This window comes from Pseudopodoces humilis, chromosome 2 (assembly GCF_049639895.1).
Source record: "Pseudopodoces humilis isolate 2021_Gansu_Grassland_sample_001 chromosome 2, ASM4963989v1, whole genome shotgun sequence".
NCBI lineage: Eukaryota > Metazoa > Chordata > Aves > Passeriformes > Paridae > Pseudopodoces > Pseudopodoces humilis.
In genome coordinates this window covers 68,520,974-68,540,161 of record NC_142201.1, presented here as the reverse complement: position 1 = coordinate 68,540,161, position 19,188 = coordinate 68,520,974, and the positions used below count along the sequence as shown (strand labels likewise).

Sequence of the window (19,188 nt, the reverse complement as noted above, 5' to 3'; positions counted from 1 at the left end):
GAGCCTTGGTGACTAGTTCAAATGTAGGTGTTTACAGCATCAACCATTTGAAAAAAATGTCCATTATCTTGCTAAGTGCCCAAGTCTAAGGTTTTGTTTGTTCTGAACCAGCTGGCAAAACCAGCATTTCCTTCGTTTATCTCTGACTTGGAGGACAGATATAATACAGTCTTGGTAAGTGAATAAAGAACAATTGATTTCCTTTGAACTTGTCACAATTCTAATTTGTAATATTTTGAAGTATTAAGTTATTTGGGACTATGTAAAAACTGCATGTTTGTGTTTTATAAAACTGGATAGTTTCTGCATAAGCATGTACTATATAGTTCTGTTAAAGCAAGCTTATTGTCTGTGGGTATTGCTGATCATGTTATGCTGGCAGCCCTTTAACAATGGGCAAGCCATATGGAGAAATACTTGAGATCAATAAAATACTAAACAAAAGTTGATGATTGTAATTCTGAATATCCTTGCTTTTTAATTAGACAGTATTTTTGAAACTAGTTGGTTTGACTGAACTATTTAATTTGCTTTTGATTATTTGATGTTTAGAGCCATTCTTCTTTCAGTTTAAAAAGTAAACATAGTCCTTGAATTTTTGTGAACATTCTTGAGGTAATTATCTCTGTTTAGAAATTATTAAACTGCATTTCAATTTTAGATTTCAGGAAAGCTAAGATTACTGTTTAAAGACATTTTTATAGGATACTTAAAATGAAATCAAAGGAGCTAAGTATTTCTGTAGATGGAGCCTTGGTGGAGGTTCTGTCAACTGTAAAACCTTCTGGATTTACTGTCCGGTTGTTGTAACTCCACATGCAGTAAGACAAGCAACCTTAAAGTGAATTTCCTATAAGAGATTTTTAGGTAAGTATTACTCTACAATGCACAAGTAGGATATGTGAAGCATGGAACAAAAGCTAGAGTTAGTAATAGACTAACACCCTTTCCCAAGAATAATGATGTCATGTTAATTTCATTTTTTTCTTCAAGTACATGTTATGCTTGTTAAAAATAGGGGTGGCATTCTGAACTTGAACTTCCTGGGTGTTTTTCCTAAATTGACTTTAGCCATTATCTAGAAAAGTGCTCCTCTCTAAACCTGAAATAATCTGTCTGGAAAAGTTCTTTATTTCATTTTGGTGCTTCTGGTAAACAGTTCATTAAAACTTGTGAAGTAATTGATTAGAATCTGCTGTCAAGGACATGACAGCTTAATGCACTAAGATGAAAATATATTATGAAACTTTCGTTTAAATTTGTTCTGAGACTGTTGCCACCAATCCAGGCTAAAGGTTCCTATACTTGTCACTGGTCAGCCCTACATGATAGTGAAAAACATTTACTTTTACATTTTACGTTGTTTTTTCATACCTTCAATCCTCATGACAACTGAACTCTTATGAAAAGTTTCTAACACTGACTTATTTCCATTTCATTTTTTTAATTGTTCAGTCACACCTAGAGGAGGTCCGTTAAGGTGAGAATAACTTCAGTTCACAGGCTACAAGGGCTGAACTAATTGCTGTACTGAACAACTTTAAACACAATTTTATTGCTGCTTTTTATGTATTTTGAATCAATTTTTTCCTAGAATGCCTTCCATTGATTTTAGGTGAGTAAAGGCAAGGACAAAAACTCTGGATTAGAAAGGAAAGTATAAGAGATTATCTGAATTGAAATTCACCCTGAACAGGATGCAGCTGTTCAGTGCCATCTGTGGAGATTTACAGCAAGTGAGACTGGACAGCAGACTTAATTAATTTTCTTTGATCAGCAGAAATAAATATGCATGGAAAATTATTTGAAGCGAAGACTACCTGTAAGCCTTAGTCTGCATAAATGCAAGCTTTTTAATGAGTATGAGAAGGGTTTGACCTCTCAAGTTAAAAGAAAACAATAGATAACTTAGGTCCTGTGGGATAGTAAATTCTTAAGACTTAAACAGTTGATATTTTATTTTTGAGTGTCTTGCCTCCCATCTAGTTTTGTTTCCTGTTGGAAAGCTGTATTTCTCTCCAGTTTCTTCTTTCCAGCTCTGTCTTGACACCTCTGATACCTGATCATTATCTAGTTCAGCGGTGTTCATTGAAAAGCCGTATATGCCGTGTTTGGTCTTGCTGAATTTACTTTTAATGAAAGCGTGTCAAGACAGTTTCACCTTTCAGATCCTCCTGCGTAGTACAATCTCAGAAGCACGAATCATGTTCTGATGAGTTGAGGGGTAATGATCAAGCATCATGTCACTGTGTGCTAAGAGACAGAATTATGGCTTCACAGATTCTATAATGTACCTGGGCTACACTTATATTTCAAGCCTAAATTTTTCCTTCTGGGATTTATTCACCCATACTGCAATAATAAAACATTATAGTTGATGCTAAAGAAGGTTAATGCAGAAATGCAGAAAGACTATGATTTATGAAAAGACTAATAAATGTAAGTGGTATGGTGGTCTAAAACATGTTACAAGGATATCATAAAACGTTATCTGCTTTACATTTTCCCTTGGAAGAGTTAGTTATGGGAATTGTTCCTTGGTTGTGTGGTCTTGCTGTCTTAGTTATTACTATTTAGATAAATATGTATTTTTGATTTCTAAGTGTGTCATGAGAGAATATATTATTCACTTTTATTTTTGTGTGTGGATTAGTGATCATTGTGATACCTAAGTCAAATTATAAAAGCATTTCTCTTTAAAAATATGAAGTACTTTTATATCTTTTTGCCTCATCATTTTATGTATTTGGAGTCGAATAACTTCAAATGTAACTGATATGCTAGATGCTTGTGTTGTATTTACAAGCTTTGATTTTTTTTCTGTGCCAAGGTGTATGTAGTCTTCAAGAGTGATTTGCAGTAAAATAATTAAAATTTTTTTATACTCATGCACATGTTAGGTGGAGACACTATACAAATATTTAGAGCAGCTAGAAAATATATCACATTTGAGAAATCATATGCCTGTTAAAGACAGTAAAAGTTACATCAGTCTTTAACCCTCTTACCTATATATTTGGTAACTGCACATGATTTTTCCACTTTTTTTGTAAGTAATATAAAAAATTCTGTCCTATTAAAAGAAAACTTTAAACATGAGGAAAACCTGTGGTTTGCCTGTAGAGTTCATTTAACAATGGATTTTTTGAAAGTACATCTTGGGGTGGTGGTACTCTGACAAGTCTTCACTACAGTTAGAACTACCCACTTTAATGGTGGTAGAAAAAAGTCTGCTTTTCCACCAGTTTACATCAATTCAACAGGTGATAAGAATTTCTCAGTAAAGAAGTTCGTCAGTACAACTAAATCCATGCCAGGATTTAAACTTGTGGTAATTCATACCTCATCCCAGCGTAGCTAGGCTGCAAAATTGATGAGTAAACATTTGACTTAGTTATATCAGTTTTCCTGCTTCTGAACTCTTCAAGATTTTCATACCTTCAGCATATATACTCATGAAATAAACTGTTTTAGGATGTTCACCTGAAAAGTTTCCTTCAGCTATGGTTTAAAATGCTTCATACAATGCCTGATCTATTGTATCTCTAAAATTTGTTTAAACCAAGAATTTTTTATTTATTTTTAATTTTTTTTTTCAGTGTTCAGATGTGTTTCTCTGGAATAAGACATTTCCATGCCAAATGTCACACTTAATTCTTCTTGGGGTAGAGGAATATATTTTGTTTCTCTCTGTAATACTTTCTGTGATACTTCAGAACTAATGAAATTCTGTCCCAAGCCAAACCCAGGTTTTCATGAGCAATCTGGATGGAAGGGTGTCTAGTCTGTTAATTTCATGTAATTACAATGTGTAATATTGGAAACTTCAAAATTATAAGCATATAAACATTATAAATGTTAGGATAGTCATCTTTTTTTTGTAAGGTAAAAAGCTCTCCAGCTAACCACACAATTATTTTTAAGCTGTTGACCAAGCTTCTATTCCTTTTTTTTTTTTTTTTTTTTTTTTTTTTGTGGATATCAAAAATTAAAAAAATGCTTCCAGCCTTCAGAAGCTGAGTTATGAAAAACCACAGATGTGGTCTGCCTGTCTACCAGTGTAATAAAAAAGGAAGAGTAGAGGGTATTTTGGTTAGCAATTAACGCATTCCATGTGAAGGGGTTTTGTGGCTTCATTGGCTACAAAACTTAAACAGTTTAACTTCACTTAAATGACAGCTTTTCTTTTTCATACTTCCATCTTAAAAATCTGTTGGGATTTTCCTGTTTGCCATAACTCATGTTCAGGTGTAACAGTTAACAGGGTTCAGTAATGAACAGTAACAGTTGTATCACAATTAAGGTACTGCTGAGCTGATTGTGCCTGTATAGGGGCTTGATAACATATTGAACTTCATATCTATGGCTTGGTGTTTCAAGTACTGTCTTATTCCAGCTAATCAGTTGTGGTTGTTGGGTGAAAACAGCAATAATGACACCAAGAACTTTTATTTTGGTTTTAGTTTTAAAGGCATAATGAAACAGAAATTTTTAATTTTTAAGTAGACTAGCAGCCTAGCTGAGTGTTTAACCTCTTTTTCTAATTATCTCTTTGCCATTAATTTAAAAAAAATAAATGAAGTCTTTCAAAAATCAGCATTGAAATTTAAAATGGAATGTCTCACATATTTTTGGTAGTACAGTAAGTAGTACAAGGAAAGTGTGAGATTATATAGCTTTTTTTTCCCTTTTCTGTCTGATAATGTAGTGTTCTGTTGTTTGTATATATATATACAAATACAGTGAACTCGTTGTACAACAGATGAGCCCTAGCTAATGCTACTGTGATACCTTTTAGCTATAGTAATTTAAGGTAATGCTGCTTCATTTAGCCTGTGATGGAGAAAGCTTAAGATGACTTCCATTTGGTTTGATGGTAGAAGCACAGAGACAGCATTACCATAGCTCAGACTCTTCACAATACTTTGAAACACAATAGCCTGCTCATGTGTTTGTATGCCAGGCTTAATTGGGTATATTTTGGTACTAGAAAGGTCTTGTAAATCTAAAATTCAAAACCTGGTAGAAGTAAATGCATTTTAAGTAGCAGAAATGTAATTTGGGACCCGAGTGATCCCCAAAAAATTGAGTTGTAGATCTTGAGTAGAAGAAAATTTTGTAATTATGTAGTTTGATTTATCAGCTTATCTAGACTTAAATACTACATGAAAGTCTTTAAAGTTTGAGTGTTTGTAGATATTTTCTTGTTTAAGTTTATTCCTCTATCCCCTATAGGATAGCTATGGAACATCCTACACTAGAGGTCAGTTTAATCCTGAATTACAAAAAGGAAGTGTGATATTGCCCACTGTCCTTGAAACAGGAGGAACTAGGGGCAAAAACACAGCAAATAGTAGGAAGAATATAGAGTTGCTGAATGTATTCCCAAAGTTCTTGTTGAATGAATGAGAACCAAGTAATTAAACTTACTTGAGGAATATGTTCTAGCATGGGCTAGAAGTTAATCATCATTAGTAGTGTTCTCAGATGAAGATGCTACTTAGGAAGGACTTTTTTTTGGAGTGGCTTTCTTTTGTTTCAAGTGTAATGTTTTTCAGACTTTAGAGGTTTATCTTTCCTAACAATTGTGCCAATCAATAGGCTCCTATCATTAATTGCTTGCAACAGCTTGGTTCTGCAGGGCAAGGGTTATAATTATTAGCTATGGCTGAAAATGCTTACCCTTCTCACCCTGGGGGAAGTTAAGCTGTTGCTCGCAATTGAAGGTAGTTAGCTGTTCCCTGTCCTCATGTAAACATTTGGAGCCATTAATTGCTGTATCTGAACAGTTTTTTTTACCTCATAGACTGTATGGAAGGCAAAAAACCAATTGTTTTTGTAAACATTCAAGAGAAATTGTCCCCAAGCATAAAAGTTTGTTTTATTAGTCCAGATTGTCATGCCCTCTGTGTTTTAGGTAGATATATTTACATATTTTTATATATATGTACAGAAATGATCAGTGGTTGGTGAATTCTTGCTCATTTTAAGGTGAACTATTTGTGTTGCTTTACTTCCTGCTCTGCGTAGAGGTCAGGGATATACCAAAGTTGATACACTTATTCAGACTTCTCAATTTATTTGTTTTCCCTTCTGTTGAATGTCTTCTCTTGGCAGATACTCTGTTTGCTGATATCCTTTAAATTCAGATTGCATTTCTAAATCAGATCCAAGTTTGCTCATTGAGAACAAGTGTTATTTAGAATAACTTCACTGCACGTAGGCTAAAATTTATTTCCAAATGTTAATATTGTATATTCCATCTTCTAATGTCTGTCTAAATAATGAAATTTTGACCTAGTAATCCCCTAATGTTTTATAAGTAATGAAAGGAAAAAGTTTTATTTTAGAGTCATCCAGTGCTTAATTTCATTTTTTAATGCAAGTAAGTAAAGAACTACTGGAACGTGAATTCATATTGTCTCTATATTGTCTTTCAGAAAGCCTAGAATACAGTTTCATCCTGTTGTCTGGAATCTGGTCATCCTGTTGTGACCAAAACTGCCTTTTTCCAGATTGGTTCATTTCCTCTTTTGTTTTGGTTCTCCTTTTGAAAATGTTTGTAGACAACCAGTTATTATGGAATTCCTATGTTTGGGCACTGGTTTGTAGTCCAGCAGTCTGAGGCAGACTATGCCCCTGCACTTGGTGTGGAGCTTGAGGGGAGAGAGAGATGGGGAAGGTTCCAGGGAAACTGTTACTCTTCACTATGTTATTTCCAATAGTTGGCCTAAGAAAAATACATACTACATTCAAACCCTGCCCTAAAGTCAAATCTTGCTTAAATGTCCAGCTTCTCAGCTGTAAGGGCTTTGCAGGTTAGGATTTTAGTAGTCTTTCTAATTTGCTGAGATAAGTTGCCTAATAATTCAGATTTTCTCCAAATAATCAACCAATATTTAGATTTACCATGATCAGGTGTGTCTTTGAACTGCAGGAGGACTTTATACTACCCATCACAGATTTCTAATTGGTATGCTAATATTCAGACTTGTTTATTGTTACTATATTTGGTTAACTCCTCCGTGGAGTTTATTTGCTTTGGTAGTTCATTGTCCATGTTGGTATCCTTTGGGGTTTTTTGTTGTTTTGTTTGTGGGTTTTGTGGGTTTTTTGGAGGCGTTGGTTTGTTTGGGTTTTTTTGGGAAAATGAGGTAGTGTGGACTCCACTGAGTTTTAATTCTTTCCGAAGTTTTTAGCCTAAAAGGTTCCAGGAAAGTAGAGGAGAGAATCGATTTAGGTTTTGTTTTTGCAGCCATGTTATGGTAGTTTTGTCCTGTGTTTTATTAATTGTTTCTGTGTGAGTGGGAAATCTTCTCCAGTTAGATTCTGGCCTTGTTTCATGAGGAATTATTTCTAAAGTGTGTATGAAGGTACACGTTGCTAAGATTTCTAAGGTGCTGGGTAAAGTAGATCTCTGAATAATGGTAAGTTAAGCTTTGATTACTTAGAGTGATCTATATCCAGATGTTAGTTTCACTGTCACATAAAAATACCCTAACAAAACCCCACAGCAAAAGACCAGCCAACTCCTGCAATTTGATCCAATTGTTGATATAACTGTCATAAAAGGTCCTGGTCTAAATATGCATAGGTGCTAAAATATTTCTTTTTGATGATATTTAATATCTAGGTAGATACACCTAGATAGGTAGATAGGTTTGAAAGCGCAGAGAAATCTGGAAAACTTCTGTACTTTACCTGTTTGAAAGTATTTAACAGATTTTCTTTTTTACAGTGTGTCTTTTGAATTTAATGTTCATACCATTCTTTATAAATACTTCCATTTGTGGAGATCATTGACAATGTAATAGAAATGTCACTGTTAATGAGGTGCAAGTGATTCCTGCATGTTAATTTCCTCAAATGTGTTTTATTTTCTCAATTTTATGACAGTTCCCAATGCATCTGTCATAGTAATTCTTGTCTATTTTCACTTAAGACTGATTGTCTATTTTCACTTAAGTAGCTGAAATTATTTTTTTTTAAATTATAACCTGAGCAGAAATGTTTTTCTCAGAGTTCTGTTGCAATTGGCTACTCAGTTCTACCTGATTTTTAAAAGTAAATTTTCAGGAGATGAGTCATGGCAAATTTGAATTTAAAATTTGTTTGGTAGAAATTTCAAGGGAGGTGTTATTATGATGTGATTGAAGGTATTTATTTTGAAAATATGGATTTTTTTTTTTATAACAGTTTCTCATTTGGACAGAATTTTCAAATTTATGTGCATATTTCAGTGGCTGACTCGTGATGAATGGCATTGCTTGCAAATAATTAGTAGTCCCTAAAGTTTGTTTTCTTTTTAATTTTTTATAGCATTGTTTATTATAACCAAATTGTCAGGATTGAAAGGAAACAGTCTCAGTTAAATTTTACTTGCAAATTGTTTCCTATTCCACCAATCCAGGATCATATCACAGTATAATACCTATTTTAGTGTAGCTTTAGATGAGGGTTGTTAGGAGTGGCCTGGTTTCTCTCCTTCTTTTTCATAGCCCAGGAAGTATCGACTGGGGATGCTGGATGAGAGGATAGTTCCGGTGGGATCAAAAGCAAGAAAATCAAAGAACCCTATCGGCTGTCTGGCTGACAGGTGTAAAACAGGAGTACCCATCAATATGGTTTGGTGGAACAGAGTCACAGAAAACAATTTACAGGTAAAATTATTTTTTACTAGTAATTTTTTCAGTATTTTGGATGTTTTATTTTCAGTTCTGGAAAATGTTAGAGTTACTCCAAGTATGAGTTAAGATCAAATCAAATATTTATTTCACATAATAGGCGTAGTGGTCCTCTAAGAGAGTGATTTGGGGATATTTAATTATCTTCACCAATTGCTGAACTATATAGTTTATTTGATTTTGGTATAATCTGAGAAGAAGGAGCAAAAGCAATCATGAAATGTATTCTTAAAGCAAACAACCATGTCATGTCATGTCATGGGCAGCGTGATGTAGGCAGCATGGTGCCATGTTGTTTAGGGACATTTGGACCTTCAGTCTGTCTTGGCCCTTTTGCTGCTGGGGAGGCAGCATAGCCACTGATGAAGAAGCTTAAAGAAAACATTGGTAGAAGGACCAGGTAAGCTTGAAGGACAGTTGTTGAGAGCCTGTGAAGCAATACTGTTTTCAAGGGAGAGAAGATTGACAAACTGAATTTACTGCATGCATAATAGTGAATGTAAGCCATAATTAAACACAGTTGTTCTGAGAAGAGAGAATCAGAAAATAGGTCTTTAGTTTTCAGGGCATTAATGGGCAAAAAAAGTCCTGTTAGCACTCCTGTCCTCTCTTGTTTTCTTGCTGTACAGTGATGCAATAAGCTTTGTTATAAATCTAATCCATTTAGATTAGAAGTAAAAGAACTTAATGCTTTTGGCGGCTGGAGAGGTAGTAGCCTGAAACCTGAAGCTTCTTGCCAGGAGCAGTTGTCTTCTCAGTTCTTAACACTACCTCTAAGTAGTGTTCAAAGTGTGGCAAAGGGAAGGAAGTTCAAGGTCCCCATGCTATCTGAGGCTGGCAGTCTTTGGGACTGGCTGCAGAGCATGTAGCGTTTGAAGGGTGCAATTCCAGGCTCCTTTATTGCACCAGAATCCCATGTACATAATTGACTAAAAGTATGTGTGGCTTTTATATTATGTGATACAGTTACATAGCTTCCCATGGAGATGTGGGCTTTAACAAAGCATGTGTATGCACATGTGGTGGAAATACAGACAAAAAAATGTGCCAGCCATAATAAATAGAATTGGAGGAGAAACAGGAGGGATTGAAGAGAAACTGTGGAGTCTGGCAAGACTGAAGAAGGAAAGGTGTCAAAACTTGCATTGTAGTATAATTTAACGGTTAATCCTGCATGGCTATGACTTTATAATCCAGATATGTTTTGTTTAAATATGGTGTTACACTTACATGATTAAAAGTGAAGTCTGCAGAGTGAATTGTGCTCTGAGTAGTGCATTAAAAAAGCAAAATTAAACAAATCAAAGTTTGTTTTATAGTGACGGATCCTACCTTATATTGGGAAATGTTCTGAGCTCCTATACTACCACATGATATATATTATAATAGCAGATGGTAATCCTCCTTCAAAAAGTAGGAATAGATACATTTTAGTTACACAGGTCTTATTCACCATCAATAACTGATTCTTTGTTTCTTGAGCAAAAAACAATAATCAAAATTAATTTTTTCAAGTATGTTGCATTAGGAGCATAGACCTCTAAAATTTAGATGTTTTTACAGTACTTTGAAGGACTTTTGTTAAAGAAACATTGAAAATATTCTAAATCTAATTCTAAAGTTTACTTTTTAGTGAGCTCTACTCATTGGTTGTAACAAGACTTCACTAATAGTTCTGTCTGAGCCTGTGCTCTGGTTTATAAACCAATAAATCTTTAGCCAACAAATTTTATCCAGCTTTAACAAAATTGACTCTTAATTCTTTTGCAAGAACAGTAGAGTAACGTAACTAATAATGTTGGCAATTTGAAATTTATTAGAGCCTATTGTTGGAGTGATGTGATAACTTGTCACAGTAATTATAATAGTGTAGCATGTTACACAAATTCAATGGTGGGATAGAAAGAGATTTGCTTTGAAGTCCTTGGCAACCTTCCATGTCTTCTGGGTTGCTCTGACATCACAAAATGCATCCTTTCCTGATGTCATGGCTTGCAAGGAATCCCTGGAGCAATTGCAACAATGCTCTGTAAAGTAAATCTCCTCATATAAAACTTCTGCCCATTTAAAAAAAAAAAAAAACGACAAAGAAACCCCAATACCCAACAACAACAAAATAACAACATGTTAAGCTCGAGAAAGACTTCTGCATGTTTCTGTATTCCTAAGAGATATGAAAACTGTGCCAAAAATAGACTGGTAAATGACTGCCCTGCCTTAAAGCATGGGTGTGGCTTAGTGGTGGTTTTCTGTAATCATTACATGATTATGTAATTTGGGATGTCAGAACAGATCAGCATGAATTTGGAAGTGAAGGAGAACATAAAAAGAGAACAAAGAGGCTTGTATCCAGTTTCTAGCATGGGAAGTACATTAGCACATACTTCAGAAATCAAATGAGATTGGCCTACTTTTTGAGTTAGGTAGCTAGCTTTGGGCTTTGGTTGAATGTACCAGAACCAAGCTAATGAAGTGGTATTACAGCCTCTGAAGCTGATGTGGTGTCTCTGCTGCTGCTGCTGTAGAGCTGTGCTGTGAGATGCTGAATGAGAAATGAGACAGAGAGAGAAGAGTGGTTTCCAGTATTCCTGTGGGATCCTCACATGACTTTCCAAAAATGACTTTCATAACTTGTATGTCCCTGTGTTCCAGCTCACTTCTGTACTTAAAGGCACTTTGAGGGTTCATTTATTAATTAGTATAGCAGTGGGGCCTTAGAAGTTTCACTGAGGAGCATAAAGACAAATCATATGTATTGAAGTTTATAGCTGATGAAACAGGAATTTTGAATTTATTTCTGGATTACAGAAATCTGTTATGTGCAACTCCTTAACATACAGTAATGCCACATGCTGCTGTGTAGTCCTTCCGGTGATGGGTCTTCAGCTTAGATCCTTGGCTTGCTCTCTGATTTCATCTATACTTTCTTTTAAGGAGTCTTGTATTGTTTTGGGGTGTTTTTTTGTGGGCTTTTTTTTGTGGTACTCACAGAATATTTTGCTTCTTCCCCTCCATACTTAATTTTATTTCCTTTTAATACCTGTAAAAGCATAAAAGCCACCAGACATACTCTGAGCTGACTGGTGATACAAATGAATTGTTTAATAATCCTGGCCTCACTTTGTACTTTTTTGGTTCCATCCTTAGTAATTGCATCATGGCTAAAATCAGCCTTCATTTGGACTGTATTTATATGTGTTTAATTATGTTTTTTTCACTCTAATGTATAGAAGTTTAGGAATTGTTTTTGTAAGTGGAGCTGGATGGACTCAGTTTTGTGGTCTGTCTTTGGAAGTTTCTTTGCAAAGCTGACTGAAAAGAAGCATGGACATAAAGAATCTGAAGACAGGGTATTTAGATGAAATTTCTTCATGGAATCATTCTGAGAATGCATGATAAAAGTATTTGGGTGATAATTAGGGAAGTTGCTTTACTGCTTTAGTTCACAGCATCTTTATTAATATATTGGAAGAAGGGAGATGAGATTTCAGTTGCCAAGGTTGAGAGGAAAAGGGAATGATGGAAATTTTAGCAAAGGTATCAGTTAGATGTCATCTTAGGTGGTTTGCTAGAAATACATAATGTAGCTGACACAGCTGAACTTCCTTCTCTTTAATTCTGTTTGTTGACAACACGTTGATTAGCATTTTGAAATTTTGAATGTGCCTTTTTATGGGACATTTACATTTGAAACTGAAAATAGACTTAGTTAACAAGGTGCAGACAATGCAAGTAGGCTTTTTTTTATTGTTTTGGGTTCAGAAGTACATTTGCTACTTTTTAACATCACAGTATTGCATAATCATTGCATGACTCTTGCATGTTCATTCTTCTGGTTACTCTGAAAATTAATGACAGTTTTCAATACTCATATTCTCTACATATTTTACCAATCCTGATTTATCCTGACTTAAAATTTTAAGTCTCATCTAGCATGAATAAGTTATTTTATTCTGAGATGAATAATTAATTACTAATTAAATGAAATTTGTTTAGAGCTGTACTTGTGCAAAATTTAAACATAATACAGAGTGAAGAAAACGTTTTCACTAAGATGATTGAGATTATTTTCATTCTTATAGAAGTTAAATTATTTTTTAATGTCATTTTGGGAAGTTTGGTAGGACTCTAATGGAAAAACGATAAGAATACCCTGTCAGGTTCTGAAGTGTGGTTACCGTTTAAACAGATTTTCAGGCTTACCATTGATCCAAATGTAAAGCTAAAACTGGAATTTATATGTTGTATTATGACCTGACAGAGTGAAAGTAGGATATTTTTTCAGGCCAAGAATATAAGATTTTGAATCATTGGCTATTAAGAATATGCCTTGTTAATCTTGGCATATTTGCATGGTCATTGCTGCCAAATAATTATCTACAAAGATTCAAAAGTAATTAAAATATTAAATATTAAAGAGCTGATAGTAGTATTGCATTTCCTCACTTAGTTTAGTCACTTAATCTGGCCTCATTGTTTTAATTATTTTCATGGAAGAAAACTGTATTCAGAAATACTAATATTTTACTTCAGATAAAATATTTTCAAAAGCATGAAAATTTTTAAGAACTGCAGCTTCACATAGATGTAATGAATTTAAAGTGGATTGAGGCTTAGGCTTCAAATTGTCCAAGCATTTATTAGTTTTGACCACCATTCCACTATAATTTGTTGTATTACTTGGATTAGTTTATTCTGGCTAGTGACTTTGTATCTTGAGTATTTTTCTGTATTTAGAAAACAACTTGAAGATGGAAGGGTCTTTTAAAATTGCAACCAAAAGTTAAATCACTTTTTTTTTACCAGTGGGGAAAGTCTTGGATTGCAGCTTCATGTAGCATCACAGAGAAGTAAAACAGGCTTTCATAGTACAGGGTTGATTTTCATAAATCAAATCTATTTACTCAGAGACAACATTTTCATCAAAGTTATGGAAAAACAACTTCATCATACAAAGTTTTGGTGCTTATCCTGAATTGTGATATCAAAAAATGGAATGAAACTGAATTTCCATCAAACTTGACTTATTGCTGTTTGTAATTCTACAGTATAAACCAGGTCAGCCCTAGCAGATTGCTGGGTTTGACTCTTTCATTTGCATAAATTAAAATACCTACCAGTTAAAGTGGAGCTCTTTGTTAAAGTGAAGCTGCATTTAAAAATTTTGAAGGCTATAGGTAACATTTAATAAGTAACTTTTATACATGAAAACATGTCTATGAAAATTTGTAGAATGCATTTAGAAATAAGAAGCATCTCTCTGCTGTAGGAGGTGTTTGAATCAGTAGGTGAAAATGATAAGAGTTTAGCCAGAATGCCATGGATGGGATTTTGGGAACTCTCTCAGCTGCTCTAGTTACCTTCCAGAAGGTGTCTTTTTCTCTGCTTGCATGTTTCAAACCTAATGCTATGTCCTGCCCTTGTTGCCTGGTTGATACAGTATTTAGATGTGATAGAGCTGTGCATGTGTCATTGCTACTTTCAACGGTCGAAAAGTGTGGATCATGTAGTTCTCTGGTGTTATGTTCTTTTAGCAAGATGATACAAACAGTGTCCCTTGCTCTCCCAGTTGTTTTATTTGATAACTATTTAGCTCTGTCATTGTTTGGAAAAGTTCTGCTTCACTCTTCACCACTTCTGTAATTTTCTCCAGTTTCAGTGCAGATTTTGCTGAATGGTTGCATGCCAGTTTTTATCTAGGGGAACACCATTCTCTTAGGTATTCCTGTACTTAAATTCAGATAAGTCCATAATATTACCTTTTGATTATACGTGTGTCAGATATGTGTTTTCAGTCTGTATAACTCAACTTCTCATTTGTTTTGCTGTATTAGCGTATATCTTGTTTTCCTTAACTATGATTAAAGAGTTTTAAAATTCATTTGAACTCTTTACCCATTTAAATATGTTTTACTTCACAATCTACGTATTTACTTACAGCTGTTCTTTGAATATTGAGAAACATGCACATGTAAGGTGACAAATAAGGTGGTAAAGTTGATATCATAAAGTGGATGGTGATTAAAATTTACTGTGTGATTAAAGGTAGAACATTTTTGCTATTTGCTTTTAAACTTGAACATCTTCCTCAATTTTACGACTTTGAGAATCCTCTTTTTCAGTGCACTGAAATACATTAATACTATGATATTTCACAGAAATATTCAAATAAAGGTATTAAAACCCAATTAACAAAAACTCTTTTCAAATACTTCCTTCACTGTCTACGCTGATTTTTCACATTTCACTTCTAATTTGGCACTAGCTTACTTTCTCTGATGTCACTTTATATTGGTAAAATCAATATTGGTAACTTAACTAACAGTTGATATATTTGGTTATTTTAAAACTGCCTGAAACCAAAGTAGTCCAGTATAATTTTCTGTAAAAAAACATTATGGATTATCTTAACAGTATCCCTTGTCTATTGGGAACTGTTGCTGTCTTATTTTACCCAACTAGTTTAGACACTTTTGAGAGGTACTTTGCAAATTACTTAATAAACTAAGTCCTGTAATTTAATAATCTTCTAGCTTTTCAGAGTCTTCATGTAATAATTGATTTTATTTCTTGGCTTAACGTAGTTTTTGTTACACTCCTGTCATTTGTAATTGGCTGTCCAATGGTAAGCTTTTTGTCTTTTGAGCTCTAATTGGGATTTCCTTTTCTAACCTTCCCTACTCCAAATCAAACGAAAACCTCACTTCAAAACAAACACGCCACGATCCTAAACTACAAAACTGTCTGGACTGATTTTAATAGAAATTAAAAATTGCTTGTGTGTTTGTTTTATGCACTAACAGATACTCATGTTTGACCATCATTCTCCTTCTATTTTTTATTGTGGCACCAAGTTAGACTTCATTATTAAGGGTGCTAGATAAGTTAAACAGGTAATTAAAGCAGAAGTTAGCTTCACAAAAAATCTGAACATACAGATCTATTTGAAATAGAGGCAGGGGTGACTTTTCTAGTAGGAATAGTTTTTACTCCTTTAATTTGAAATTGCTAGTTCGTTTGAGATGAAATTGCTCAAGTCACAGGGAAACAGTCTGTCCAGCTGTGGCAAAGCTTTTTCAGTGTCAAGTCTGTTCTCCAATTTGTAATGTAATGCTTATGGAAAACCTTTTGCAAAATGTATGAATTTGTAGACCAGCTGCTCATATGGAAAGTTTGCTTATAGTACTTCAGACATAAGCCAAAAACACATCTAAATTTGTTCATGCAGACCAGCTTTCAGTATTTGTCAGCAAGCTGTATGTATCTTAAAAATACCCTCTGTACTAGTAGGCCTTTCTAGAAAGTATTTTCTACCAAATAGGCACTCTTCATCCCATCTCATTTAAAATAAACATTTATTATTTTTTTTATACAGACACCAAATCCTTCTGCAAGTGAGTTTATTCCTAAAGGAGGATCAACCTCCAGGCTGAGTAATGTATCCCAGTCAAGTATGTCTGCCTTCTCTCAAGCCTTGTTCTCTCACCCCTCCTTGGGAAGTCCTGCTACTGCTGGGTTAGCACCAGGTAAGTCGAGAGTAATGATTTCTAGTACAGTGGTTTGTTTTGTCAAATGTAACCCTATATATATAGTTACCAGATTTATCGGGTATAAATGTAGCTACCTCCTACTTTAGCTCTTAATTTTAAGACAATCATTAAAAAGCAGAGGAACTTTGGATTTATATTCCAGTAGTATGGAAATAACACTGCAGGCTGTGAAATCCGCTCAGCCACAGCAGCATTGAAATTAACAATTTACTCTGCTCTTTTCGGGGAAAAGGATTGCTGAGTTTATCATATACTGTGTCTTAAGTGGTTCTTGCCAGAGCAGTACCTGAAGATGATTTAAACTACCCATAGTCTAGAAATGCATTTTAGTCTACAATGCATATGATCTTGGTTTACTACACACCAGTGTGCTCTTTTTATTTGTTTCTAGATTGTGTGATCTAGAAGTAATTTTTTGCAGCATTAATGAGTGCATATGAGGACTTAAAAACCTGGATTAAAAACACAAAATAGAAGACAAGCTAATTCCATAATACTGTGCCTTGCAAAATAGTGTTAATTTTTATTGCTTCTGTCACATGTCATCTTAAGGCAAATTTATAGTTATTTCCCAGGTTTAAAACTCTTACTGAAATGTATTCCATGCAGTCATGTAATTGAGTGACAGATTTTTTTACACATCTGTAGAGTACAAGCCCTTCATGCATCTTTTAGTCTTCTGATCTTAGGATGTTAACTTAATTACAATAATTTCATTTAAATTAGAATTAAAGTATTTTTAATACATAGCCATCAGAAAATCTGGATATTCACACTGCTGATTCTTTAATGAGTTTCTGTATGTACTTAAACCTCCAGCAGTCCCTTGTGGCTACCAAGAAGCATTATGTAATTGCCAAAAGGCAGACCAACAAATATTATAATTTTTTTTTTTTTAACATTTATTGGCAATTACCATTTATTAAAATGAACTTTAGTCTTTCTTGATGCCAGTGTCAATGTGAAAGAAGCCAGCATTTAGTTTGCATGTAAAAACATACCAGAGCAGGCTAGGAAAGTGATTGATACTTCTGCTGACCAAATGAACATGTTGTGGTACTGTGTCTGCTTGATCCTATATTGTGCTGTACCGTCTTATTGGAAAACTGTTGTGTTTATATGCCTCTCAGCCTTGTCACCTGGATTGAAAAGTGTATAAAGGATTAAATAGAATACAGTAAAATGATCTACTTTTGGAAAGTGTCCAGTGGGGTCTCAGAGGGATCCTTCACAGTCCAATTTCTTTACTATCTGTAAGTAATACTTGAAAGGATAAGTAACACTGATGAAAGAGGTTTGCACAACAATTTCAGCTCCTAAAAATAAATATAGATACCAATGCTGCATACTTTCTAGTCTCAGATACTATTGTTTGTTTATGGACAAGAGGGATGGGGGAGTATTCCTAAGAACTAACTTCAGGCAGAGTTGGCTTGTTTCCCTGCTCTTCCTTTATAACTAAAATGAAAATATAGTTCAAAGTAGGCATCCTGATGGGATTCTCTGAATTTTTCTAGAAGCTTTTCTTCTCTCACTGAGTGCAGAATTCTCTTAATCTAATTTAATCTAATTCTCATTTATTTAAATGTCAACATTAAAGCTGTCAACAGGATCCATCCACAGAAATTCCTGTTACCTCAAGGTCAGCTAGGAGGTGCTCTTTCTAAAAAATTAGGGTCTTAAGTAAGAAGGCAGTATTTTTGTGTGGGGAAACTTCACCACTTAGATCATACTGGATGACAGAATAAAAAAACATTGAAATACATTCTGAAGTTGTCATGAAAAAATGGTTGAGATCTGTTAGCTTTCAATAAGTGAAAACAATTCAAATGAAATCCATATAAAGAGTTTATAAGAGTTTTCCTCTGAATAAATAGAAGTCTCCTTCTAGTTAAAGGGTGCATACTCTCCAGTAGAATAACTTTGTGGATTTGAGTATTTATGTGGAGTATTTAAGTATTTATCTGGAGGAAATCAAAATTTCATGAGAAATAAGGAAATGTAGTAGGAGTATTTGACTTCCATAGTTTTATTCACCTATAACAAAGTAGGTAAATTATGAAAACAGTCCTTTGATTTCCTTCTTGATGATGGAAAAATATAAATTATTTCACATATCCAATTTCTGAGATTTCCCTAAAGGTAGGTGTAAATCAAACCCACTTTTGACATCTACTGTTTCTTGTCCTTCGAAAATATATATTCTGCCTGTCTTGTTAACAGTACTGCAGAAGTACTGAAAAATATGACAGGGGAAACCTAAGATACTTGAGTGGATAACTTGTTGAATCCATGCCTGACTTATCAATTAGGATGTAGTATTGAGGAAGGTTACTCCTACATTCACATGTTTACTTATGTAAGTGCTTTCTAGGGTAATCTCAACACAGAGTCATGTTCATTTTGGTGACTTTTAATAGAATAGGGAAATAGAGTGATATAAAATTCAACTTACACAAGTGGTGGGAGAAATTGTTTCACTGAAGAGTTGTAAACAGATCTCGTTTACCATTTTCAAACTCTTCTTCCTCAAGCTCACCTGAGTACTACCCTATTGCTCCTCCCTTTCCTTGCTAGCAAGCACACACAGTTTGCCATTTGTGTGGGAAATTTAGTAAGAAGTTGATGATCTTCAAATAGCACTTTTGCTAACAAGCGTATCTTACCCAGTCCTGTGTAGTTGTATTAGAGTATTAATGTCATTAAAATATGTAACACAGTGTATGAAAGAAATTCATGAATGTCACTGAAGTGATAAGACATTGCTCTGTTGAACTTGAGAGAGCAGATGTATAGCCCCCAGTAGCGAAAATTATCTAGGTTATACCTAAAGAATAACTCCTTTATCGGTGATGGAAGTGACAGCAAATTGCTGTTGCTTCTATATTTAGTCCAAGTCAGGTTCTGAGCTTATGCAGAATGTAGGAGATCCCATTTCTACTGCCAGTCTGAAC

At 34.3% G+C, this 19,188-nt stretch overlaps 1 protein-coding gene across 1 annotated transcript in view; it reads left to right on the top strand.

Moving 5' to 3' along the window:
* The window catches only part of PAN3 (poly(A) specific ribonuclease subunit PAN3), a 78,930-nt gene that overhangs the window by 26,140 nt on the left and 33,602 nt on the right, over window positions 1–19,188 (top strand). The window contains 3 exon segments of the mRNA XM_014249570.2: window positions 112–174; window positions 8,499–8,660; window positions 16,060–16,210. Coding sequence (XP_014105045.2) covers window positions 112–174; window positions 8,499–8,660; window positions 16,060–16,210 — 376 coding nt within the window.